The sequence below is a fragment of the Syngnathus leptorhynchus genome, chromosome 5 (assembly GCF_054491065.1).
Source record: "Syngnathus leptorhynchus isolate UIUO chromosome 5, UIUO_Slep, whole genome shotgun sequence".
NCBI lineage: Eukaryota > Metazoa > Chordata > Actinopteri > Syngnathiformes > Syngnathidae > Syngnathus > Syngnathus leptorhynchus.
In genome coordinates, this window is record NC_141199.1 from 8,647,653 (window position 1) to 8,658,453 (window position 10,801).

The 10,801-nt window shown below is 40.9% G+C and overlaps 1 protein-coding gene across 1 annotated transcript; it reads left to right on the forward strand.

Annotated features, from left to right (window-relative positions):
* Positions 1-650: 650 nt before the first annotated feature.
* sec23b (SEC23 homolog B, coat complex II component) lies at positions 651-9,256 on the forward strand. Its single transcript, XM_085912593.1, has 19 exons — positions 651-837; positions 1,776-2,003; positions 2,676-2,733; positions 2,817-2,903; positions 3,079-3,315; positions 3,411-3,493; positions 3,603-3,747; positions 4,624-4,782; positions 4,887-5,002; positions 5,683-5,806; positions 5,921-6,001; positions 6,081-6,170; positions 6,358-6,464; positions 6,963-7,116; positions 7,203-7,280; positions 7,388-7,549; positions 7,644-7,730; positions 7,908-8,129; positions 8,652-9,256. The coding sequence occupies exons 2-19, from the start codon at positions 1,783-1,785 to the stop codon at positions 8,739-8,741; spliced, it is 2,301 nt and encodes a 766-aa protein (XP_085768719.1). The 5' UTR covers positions 651-837; positions 1,776-1,782; the 3' UTR covers positions 8,742-9,256.
* The last annotated feature ends 1,545 nt before the right edge of the window (positions 9,257-10,801 follow it).

Here is a 10,801-nt window from a genome sequence, read left to right on the forward strand (position 1 = left end):
CTCTCTCTCTCTCTCTCTCTCTCTCTCTCTCTCTCTCTCTCTCTCTCTCTCTGGCTGAGCATCATGAAAAAGAAAGTAGTAGTCGCAGCGCCATCTAACGTACTGATTTTTTTTTTAATCCCAACGTGCAAATTTGATAACATTTCCTTTTGCTTCGTCCTATTAAAAGTAAATAAATGAACAACATACTCTTAAAACCATCTAGTACATGTGCCATCTGTATTATATTCACGATTTCGAAAAACTGCAACAGGATTGTGCAAAAAAAAAATTTCTATGACAAGAACAACGACAAAATGCAACAACAACAAATACTGTACAATTGCGGGAATATTCAGAAACATTATTTAAGTATTATTACTTAAAGGTAACGCAAAAAAAGCACAAACTAATGAGACAGATAAATTGTGAAACTTCCATTGTGTGTCCAGATTGATGTTACCTAAACAGAACGTGCAAAATGATATACTTTTAAATATTTATCCTGAAAGCAAGAGTGGGACGTTCTTTTAAATACATCACAGTATTGCTGAATGAACTGAGTGGTAGTAATTCCGACTTTCATATAGAAAGGAAATGCCGCATCCTTGTGTGGACGGCAACTTCCTGTTCCGTGCGGATACGCCCTTTTTGCGTCATAGTGATTAGAACCAATCAGAACCGTCGATATTTGGAGTACCACGTCACTTAACAGCGAGCACAAGCCGGCTGATCGAGAGTAGTTACTTGTCTGTCGTTTTGCCTGTCTACCATTTTTTTTAAGCTTCTGATGTTGGATTTGTTTTTGTAAAAAAATCACTGAACCTATTTGAAACGCACTTCACTCCGATATTAAAGGTAGGAATTTCATCCACGAGGGATTAGAGGGCTTGTCCATGCTAAATTTCGTTAGCTAGCAAATAGGGCTATACATGAAATCTTAGTTTTCTTGTTTATTTGTTTTCTTATACATGACTCATTCTGGGTATATCCTTTACAATAAGCCTTCAACTGTCTTGTTTACTTTTGTATTTTTGTTTTAAATAGAAGGCGAAGCGTTGTGTCACATATTTGAGTACGTTGATGGCGACCCCTACATTACGTGGCATCGAATGTGTCTATAATACAGAGTTTAGACCGTATTGTAATTTTGGAAAAGCATTCCCCCTTTTCTGCTTCATGGCAAAGTATATGTGTCAAGGTTTAAGAATTTGTTAGAATGTGTAAATTTGACCATTACGTTCAAGTTCCAATAAGTTCAAGACTTATATTGGCAATTTCCATAGGCAGCGCAAATCCAGAGAAATGAATGGGCTAGTATTGGGAAGAAAATGTAGTTTTGACATTTATTTCATTTTTAAGCACACACAATTGATATTTTTGAGAAGACGTTTATATCCAATGTGCCAAGTTTAGTAAAGCCCTGGGAATAAAATAACAGTGACTGTTATGGCAACACAAAAAAATAATTGCTTTTGTTTTTTTTATATACTCTTCCTCAATTGGCCTGCAAACAACATTATGTAGTCTGGCACAATAGAAGGTTTGTTTGTTTGCTCTAGGCGTAATCTCACTAACACGTAAAAGCAAAGGTGGCGTAAAACATTACTAAAAATGACTCACTCAATTGTCATAATAAGCAAAACAGGTTTCTCCGGGACATATTTGTACGTCATACTTTCAAATTACTAACCGAAATGTTATTTAAACACGCTGTTACTCTTGGTTTAAGACGAGATAACCTCAGTAGCAGGTTTGCTCCTATTCTCATCTGTTGACTCTTTTCTCTGCTGAAGCTTGCTGATGGCCACCTACCAGGAATTCATCCAACAGAATGAGGACAGGGATGGGGTGAGATTCAGTTGGAACTTTTGGCCCTCCAGCCGACTCGAAGCAACCAGGCTTGTGGTGCCAGTCTCGTGCCTCTTCACGCCGCTCAAGGAGAGGCCTGACCTACCACCGGTCCAATATGAGCCTGTCATGTGTAGCCGAGCCAATTGCAGGGCGGTGCTCAATCCTCTGTGGTGAGTACACATGCAGTGTTGTATTTTAACTGTTAATTTGATTACCTTTTTTGATTTGCTATTAAAGAAACATACCACACCAGAGTAAGTAATAGACATGCCATCGGTAGTATTAGGCCCTAAATGCAAATTATTGAATGTGTGTGTGTGGTTTTTTGTTTTTTTTTTTCATGTATATTTGTCAGCTGTACTGTATATCGTGTTCTTTTGTTAAATTTTACTTGGTGAGACATTTGGAATAAGTGTCACAAAACAAAGAAAAGCACTTCACGGTCTCCTGAGATAAGCTGTGTGCTGACTTGACATCATGCACGACAGCAGTTAATTTTTTGGAGCGTTCCTAAACGTTAAACCTTGAAGTTGAGTTACATAATTAATTTACAAATAGTCAAAGCAAATTCCGTCTGTCAGCTTGTTAACGCTTGTCAAATACAGTGTGACAACTGAAACATGGATAGTGTCATGTTTTGCAGAGTAGATGTGGCGTGTAAAACTTCTATGGTTACTGGTTTCATTTTTGGCTTTTGTTATAAAACATGATATTTTTGCCGTAATTAGTCATCAGTATCTGGCAGCAATAAAGGTTATTGTCCAATTTGGCCAGAAAAAGTGTGACCCATTGCCCCTCCTGTTTTTCCGAAACAAACATTTCTTTCTATCCATCCTTTACAGTCAAGTTGACTTCAGAGCAAAGATTTGGGCCTGCAACTTCTGCTTCCAGAGAAATCCAGTAAGTACTGATGGCGACAGTATGTTTTGAGGCAATGTCTTCCTAGTTCCTAGTTGATGATGTACCCTTTGGTGTGTTTGCAGTTCCCTCCCTCTTATGCGGGGATATCAGAAGTGAACCAACCAGCTGAACTCATGCCCCAGTTTTCCACAATTGAGTACATAGTACAGGTACATACAACACATGTTTGTCCTACAACCTCAGGCATGGACATGTTTGTACTACAGCCTCAGGCATGGACCGGGGGATAGAACATTGTGTACCACGGAAACACTATTTTCGACATTAGCATATCACATACACTGAAACGACACTGAATCTTGCGCAATTTCCTTTGCTTTTCAGCGTGGTCCCTCAGCTCCACTGATCTTCCTCTATGTAGTAGACACATGCTTGGAAGAAGAGGACCTTCAGGCTTTGAAGGAGTCCCTTCAGATGTCCCTCAGTCTTCTGCCTCCCAATGCTTTAGTGGGCCTGATCACTTTTGGACGCATGGTGCAGGTTCATGAGCTCAGTTGTGAGATGATCTCCAAGAGCTACGTGTTCAGGGGCACCAAGGATCTCACCTCCAAACAGATTCAGGTGGGTGGGGTTAAGAGAGAGATGATAAATTAGGAGGCTCACTAAACGACAAAATCAGCAAAATGTCTTTTTTTTTTTTTTTTTTCTCCCTTCAGGAGATGTTGGGCTTGACAAAGCCTTCTACCCCAGGACAGCCAGGACGCCCTCCTGCACCTCAAGAGGCTGCAGCCTCTTGCAGGTAAGAAGTAGCAACACGTATGATGATTTTTGTTTGTGAAAGGCAGCTTTTTCTAAAAGTCACATCATTATTTTTTTTTAATAACTCGTGTCCAATCGTCCCTATTCAGGTTCCTTCAGCCTGTGCACAAAGTTGATATGAATCTGACCGATTTACTGGGCGAGCTTCAGCGAGACCCCTGGCCCGTTCCTCAGGGTAAAAGGCCTCTCCGATCTACTGGGGTTGCGCTGTCCGTTGCTGTTGGTCTCCTGGAGGTAAAACGTCCGAATTACCAAAGCCACCATTTGAATATTAATGCAATACATAACATACTGACCAAAAAAAGCTTCATGACATGTATTTTCTTAAGCGTACAAACCTTTCCCAGATAATAAAGTGCCTTATTTTCAGCTGGAGTCAAAGAAGATAGTGATCACACTTGATATGCCAAATGAACGGTTTATTTTTAAGGAATGGCCACGTACTATGAACTTTGTGATGATTCATCCACATGTTGCTGCGATGCACTCTGCAGAATCTTTATCTCGTGCTGAGTTCGTACATGTAATTCTGTAGCTCAAAGGCCAGTTCTGTTTGCCTTCTGTCTTTTCCCCTTAAACGTCATTATCCCGTAATCTGTATGCTTATGCAACGCAAGTGCAACCAACCGCTCTCCTGTAGCCAAGCAAAGAGGCCTGATAAGATTAAATTTGGTTTTGTCATCGACTTCAGACTGAATTGTTTGTCCGGAGGCATGTTACTCTTACACTTGAGAAGCAGCAAGGCAAAAAATCTCCAGCATGAGCTCTCCTTTTATTCAATCTGACTTGACCCGAATTTAACATGCAAGTGCGTGTTTTTTGTAACTTCCCATTTTACTGAGGGCTGCTTTAGCTTAAACCGGTTTCCCGAAAGCCCTCGCTTTCAGCATCGACATTCACATTGGTATCAACGGGAATCCCGTCTCTCATCATGCCGCTTCCAATGAAAATTTTAGGGTCGCTAAAAGACAATTTGGGGCTGCAAAGTACATAGTCGCGTTTCAAAATAAATGTAGTTGTCGATGAATAGTTGCACTCGGTGTTAACAGAACATTATTCACTGTTGTGTTTGGTTTGGTTATTGCATCTGAGTCTTTAACAATCTTTCAGGGCACATTCCCCAATACGGGTGCTCGTGTGATGCTGTTCATTGGAGGGCCCCCAACTCAAGGCCCCGGAATGGTTGTGGGAGAAGAGTTGAAAACCCCCATCCGCTCTTGGCATGACATCCAGAAGGATAACGCTCGCCACTTGAAGAAGGCTACAAAGGTGAGAGAAATACATGTTGTTCAGCGATAACCTCCTTTGGACTAAATATTGTAAAGTAAATAATACTCTCACTGCCTTCATGTTCTTTTTATTTGATCATGCAGTACTATGAAGCCTTGGCCAACCGATCAGCAGTAAACGGCCACAGTGTTGATATTTATGCCTGTGCGTTGGACCAGACTGGGCTGCTGGAAATGAAGTGTTTATCAAATCTCACTGGGTACGTCAGCGGCTGACAGCCAAACACTTGAGGGTGTGGGATTGTTTATTTGAGTATTGCGTACACAGCGTTACGCTAACAGACAGGAATTCTAGACTATCTTTCTTTTGCAATCCATTATTATAAAGATTCTAAGAATAATTTTGTGAATGCAGAGACATAGTGTTACTTGAATCTTATCAGTATACTTTACATAATCGGCCCGATCGACGATGAGTGAGTTCATATGAACCCATGACCAATCCAAGCACAAGATAAAGAAATAGATGTATTTCAGGAACTTATTGACTGTGGATACTTGTGCAAAGTCTTTTTTTTTTTTCCACCAAGATAATTGACACAATTTATATAACACTGAATTACTTAGTTACCAGAGCTGCACTCTCTAAAATATGCCAAGGGAAATCCTGAAATCCATTTTCTCCTATTCAGTTTTTTGGCAATAATTTAGTTTTGCTGATGGTAGTAGGCTTCAAGTTTTTGATTTTCCACCTTAACCTTTGCAATCAGCCGAGCTCTTTGTAGTCTGCCGCATTGGTAGCTTACACAATTAATGTAAAAATTGAATGAAACACGATGCTTTCATAATCTGCACTACACATAACAGTACTTACTGTTAGTCTGGCCCTTTCAAATGTATAAAGAGGGCAAATATGAGCATGGTCTCTGCTTATTCTCAGGGGACACATAGTGATGGGAGACTCCTTCAATACCTCATTGTTCAAGCAAACCTTCCAGAGAGTTTTCAACAAAGATTATAATGGCGACTTCCGCATGGCTTTTGGAGGCATTATGGAGGTCAAGGTAAAATACGTTGACAAATCACTCTATCGCTGCGAGCAATGTTGAAATGAATCATAATGATGTTTCCATGATCATGTATTTCAAAGCTGAACAAGTACGTCTTTGTCTCCGCAGACTTCACGAGAACTGAAGGTTTGCGGGGCCATTGGACCTTGCGTATCGCTCAACTCAAAGGGCTCCTGTGTATCAGAGAATGTAAGGCATTGTATTCTCTTGATGTTGTTTGCAGGGGGATGGATGGCTGTCATTCTTAACAAGTTCTTGTTTTGTGTAGGAGATGGGCGTCGGTGGCACCAGCCAGTGGAAAGTGTGCAGTCTCAATCCCTCCACAACTTTGGGCATTTATTTTGAAGTCGTGAATCAGGTAGAACATATTTACTTTAGCCTCAGGCTCAGAAACGTTCGTTTGTCCTGATCGAGTAAATAGAACATCACATTAAGTTATCTTGCAATTGTATACTTGTGTGCTTTTTTTGTGTGTCTTAGAATAGGGAGCAGAGTACAGGAAATGAGCTATACTTTCACTTATCTCATTTGCTTTGTCGATGCAGCACAACGCACCGATCCCGCAAGGTGGCCGAGGGGCAGTCCAATTTGTAACCCAGTACCAGCACTCCAACACTCAGAAGAGGATACGTGTCACCACAATTGCCAGGAAGTAAGAACACTATTTATCACTGTGTGGGTGTGACAGACAATCCTCTGCCAGCGTATCATTAGCTTAATATTAAACCCTGATGAGAAACCAGCATTTAGATAAATGCTGCAGCGGTAGGAATAAAAAAAAAAAATGCAATTCTTATTTCTCAATCAGCCTTTTTAGCCTTGCACACAAGTGAAAGAGGACATTCGGACGGCGATCACATTTTACTCTCACTGCATGTATGTAGTTCTATGTTCTTGTTTAGCTGTGATTTTTATTAGCATACTTTGAGTATTTTACATTTCAATTCTTAAGAATGGAGTTGCACTTAAAACGATGTACTCTAATTATGCTGAAATACAATTGACAATTCATGGCATAATCAACTATACAATCGTTTCTGATGAAAAATATATCTCCTCATCAAAAATGTGCCTTTGTGACAGGCCTAACCTGCACAACACCTGTATTCAACTGTACCTACAGTGTCCCTTTTGTAATTTGTGTCCCAAGCTGGGCAGATGCACAGTCTCAAATTCAACATATCGAGTCATCATTTGATCAAGAGGCAGCTGCTGTGCTCATGGCTCGTCTGGGAGTCTTCCGAGCGGAGTCGGAGGAGGGACCTGATGTCCTGCGTTGGCTTGACAGGCAGCTAATTCGCCTGGTGAGTGTCCCACTGCACTGTTAATCTCTTATTCGAAAAAATCTGTGTGAAATATGGTTTTCATGTATGTTGTCATGTCTTTGCAGTGCCAAAAGTTTGGCCAATTCAATAAAGATGATCCTACATCCTTCAAGCTGTCAGAGTCCCTGTCACTTTACCCTCAGGTACCTTAAGAGCACCTACAAGCTCCAATGTGCATCTTGAAAAAAATGCAGGAAATTGATCGTAATTCCGAAATGACATTTAACCATGTCTTGTCTCTGACTTGCAGTTTATGTTCCACCTGCGGAGGTCGCCCTTCCTGCAAGTGTTCAACAACAGCCCAGATGAGTCGTCCTATTACAGGCACCACTTTGTCAGGCAGGACCTGACACAGTCGCTCATCATGATCCAGCCCATTCTTTACTCGTACTCCTTTCATGGCCCACCAGAGGTCAGTCTTGTGCACTTTAGGCTTTTCATCTTTATCAATGAAAAAAGAAAAAAAACATAACGACACTTTCCCCCCCCCCCCCCCCCCCCCCCAGCCTGTACTCCTGGACAGCAGCAGCATCCTTCCAGATCGAATCTTGCTCATGGACACCTTTTTCCAGCTTGTTATCTTCCACGGCGAGGTATTTGGATGAATGCGTTCTTCAGCTTGAATTTATTCCAATAGACATACAAAATTATTAAGGTGGCTTTTTTTATTTAGTTGATTTCAAAGTGTCTCTGATTTGGACAGGTGATTTTATATGTGTTGCCTGACATTTGTCACTAAATATAGCATGTCATGTGGATTTTGTCCCCAGACCATAGCTCAGTGGCGAAAGGCAGGATACCAGGAAATGACAGAGTATGAAAATTTCAAACAGCTGCTTCAGGCACCTTTGGATGACGCGCAGGAGATCCTCCAGACGCGCTTTCCCATGCCGCGCTATGTCGATACAGAACATGGAGGTTCACAGGCCCGATTCCTGCTTTCAAAGGTCAACCCTTCTCAGACTCACAACAACCTCTACGCCTGGGGACAGGTACTCTTTACTTTTTATTGAATTTTATTATTTTGTAATTACTGTGAACCCACGCATATCATGGGAAAACCTTACTGCTTATCCTAAATGAAGCATTGGGAAAAGTGAAAGAAGGCACTGTGGATGGATCCGTATATGTGGATCTGGCTTGCGACCAGTTCGGGGTAGTCTGCCTTTTACCCAAAGTCAGCTGAGATAGGCTCCAGCACCCCCCCGTGACGCTGAACAGGGTGTTGAAAATGGATAGAGGCATGGATAGATGGAAATAGAACTAATCTTCAATTTGCCAAATCAAAAAAGATGGGGTGAATATGCCAATGGCGGACTGAGATTGCGATTTTTTTTTTTTTTTTTTTTTTTCCCGAGAGCATTCGTATAAATGAATCTTTGTGACGAATCCACTTAAATTGATTAAAGAGATTCAGGGATTATAGTCATAAATGAAATTGGATAGTGTGAGTTGAGGGGGGCGGTGCACCCTCATCTCGGTTTTCATCATCTTTGTTTGGTGTGCAACTACAGGAGACGGGAGCGCCAATCCTCACCGATGACGTCAGCCTACAGGTCTTCATGGACCACTTGAAAAAACTGGCTGTGTCCAGTTCTGCATAGAGCTGTCAAGAGTCCACCTCACCATTGGGGCAAGAACACAAAGAATCGACGACACATTCCAGTTCAGAGTGTCTGCCTCCAAATGTTCACTTGTATTTTCTCTGTCCCGACTCATGTGTGACCTTTCCGGTGTGCAAATAGAAAATTCTCCCTTTCTATTTTATATTTGATATGACCTTTCACCTGCAAAGTGATTCAAATAATAATAGTATGTTTGTTTTTGCCATAAGTATGTCTGTTGCGGTACATAAATGTGCTGCTTAATGCAAATAAATGTTTGCTTTTTCTGACACAAAAGAAATGAAGTGTAGAAAATGTAATTAATGTCTTAAATAAATTGTAATGTATGTACATGTAAACTGTCCTTCTTAAATGTTGATCAGACTCATTGCACTGCTTCTGTATTTCAACGGGGGCAAAAGTGCACAGTGGATTACCTTTGAGTGTTTTCTAAGAAAATCTCAACAGATTACTGTTGCAAGGAAATGATGATTACCATGTCGTGTTTTGGATGATAAACACTTGCATTGATTTAGAATCTTGTTGACCATTCACGTGTTCTTCTTTACCATTTGATATATTGCTTCCGGTTGGTGCACCGATATCTTTGGAATCAAACTCATTTACTTGGATGAGTCTGATTCTCTCTTTCATTTCAAAAGAGATATCAATTCTTTTGGAGGCAGCACCCATGTAACACATTGTTGCACAACTTCCTCACAATTCAGAGGTGCAGGGTTGCATTTCCTCCCACTTTCCCAAATCATGCATTGTAGGCCGATTGACCTTCCGAATTGTTCCTTCGATGTGATTTTTAAGTGTGAAAGGTTGTTCGTCTATATGTCCCCTATGATTGGCTGCCGACCGGTTCAGGGTGTCCCCCCGCCTACTGCCCAAAGACTGCTGGGATCGACTCCAGCACGGCCGCGACCCTGGTGAGGATAAGAGGTACAGAAGATTTATGAATGAATAAATCTTTTAATTCTTCACAGTTGTAATCATTGCTTTTTATTTTGATTTATTCCTGCTTCTAGGTATGAACGTGTTGGAGGAAGTGGATGGTGTGATTTTCGAGGTCATGTTGATTGCTAACTCCTGAGGTGTGTAAGTAGTCCTTTCAATGAATGCTTACTACAAGTATTAAATATCTCATAACTATGAAAATGCATTGATATTAAAAAAATAAATAAAAATCAACTAATTATCTGCACAGCAGAATTCCACAATAAATTCTCCCATTCGCCAGTCGGGTGGCCGAAGAGCTCCCAATGACTTAAACGACTGTGACATTCTTCTTTGTGTCGGCACGCTGCCGCAACCATAAAACCACTCACACACCATCTACTGTCACTGTAAGCTGATTTGCCAGCACCCAGACAGTATGATTTCGAGGATCAGTGAACCACAGATTATAAAGACTAATCCTCAAGGGCTATCTGTTTGGCGCAAAATTCTACTCTTAGCAGCTTTTGAGGGCGAGTTGCCACAGAAATACAAATGAAGGTTGTATCTATCAAAAGCTTAGGTCTAAAACGTTTCACTCTGCATCCGCATATGCTCCTAAAGTATTCAAAGCCAAATAAAAACTTTCAATGTTCCCACGCTTAATCTCATTTGACATGAATACCTAAAGCTGCCATTTTTCAACCTAGAGCAATGCAGTACCATATTGAATTTACAGAATTTGGGAACATTTTGTACATCATCCTCTCAAGGGATAGTAATCACATCCTCCAACCCTCTCCAGTATTTTTAATCTGTTTGTTCCTGCTGGGATGTTGATGCATGCAAAGACAGCAGTTGCGCTGTCATTAAGTACAAAAGAGCATTACAATGCCTTTCTGACCACTTTTTTTTTTCTTTCATGATCATTCATGATGCTCATGCCCACGTGACCTACAGGCTTAGGCAAAGCTTTGAGGAAATGTGTGTTTTTACTATTTCCCATCAATTCAAACGGATCAGTTCTCATATAGCTTCTTGATGAATTACGCAAGAAGTCTTTATGGAATGCGTCCTAGCATATAGATTAATACTAATGTGCTGGATCCAAAGAAACT

Coding starts and splice junctions, on each gene's coding strand:
- sec23b (XM_085912593.1), top strand. CDS start 1,783: ATGGCCACCTACCAGGAATTCATCCAACAGAATGAGGACAGGGATGGG. Junction 3,494..3,602: donor GAGGCTGCAGCCTCTTGCAG/GTAAGAAGTAGC, acceptor GTCCCTATTCAG/GTTCCTTCAGCCTGTGCACA. Junction 7,731..7,907: donor TTGTTATCTTCCACGGCGAG/GTATTTGGATGA, acceptor TTTTGTCCCCAG/ACCATAGCTCAGTGGCGAAA.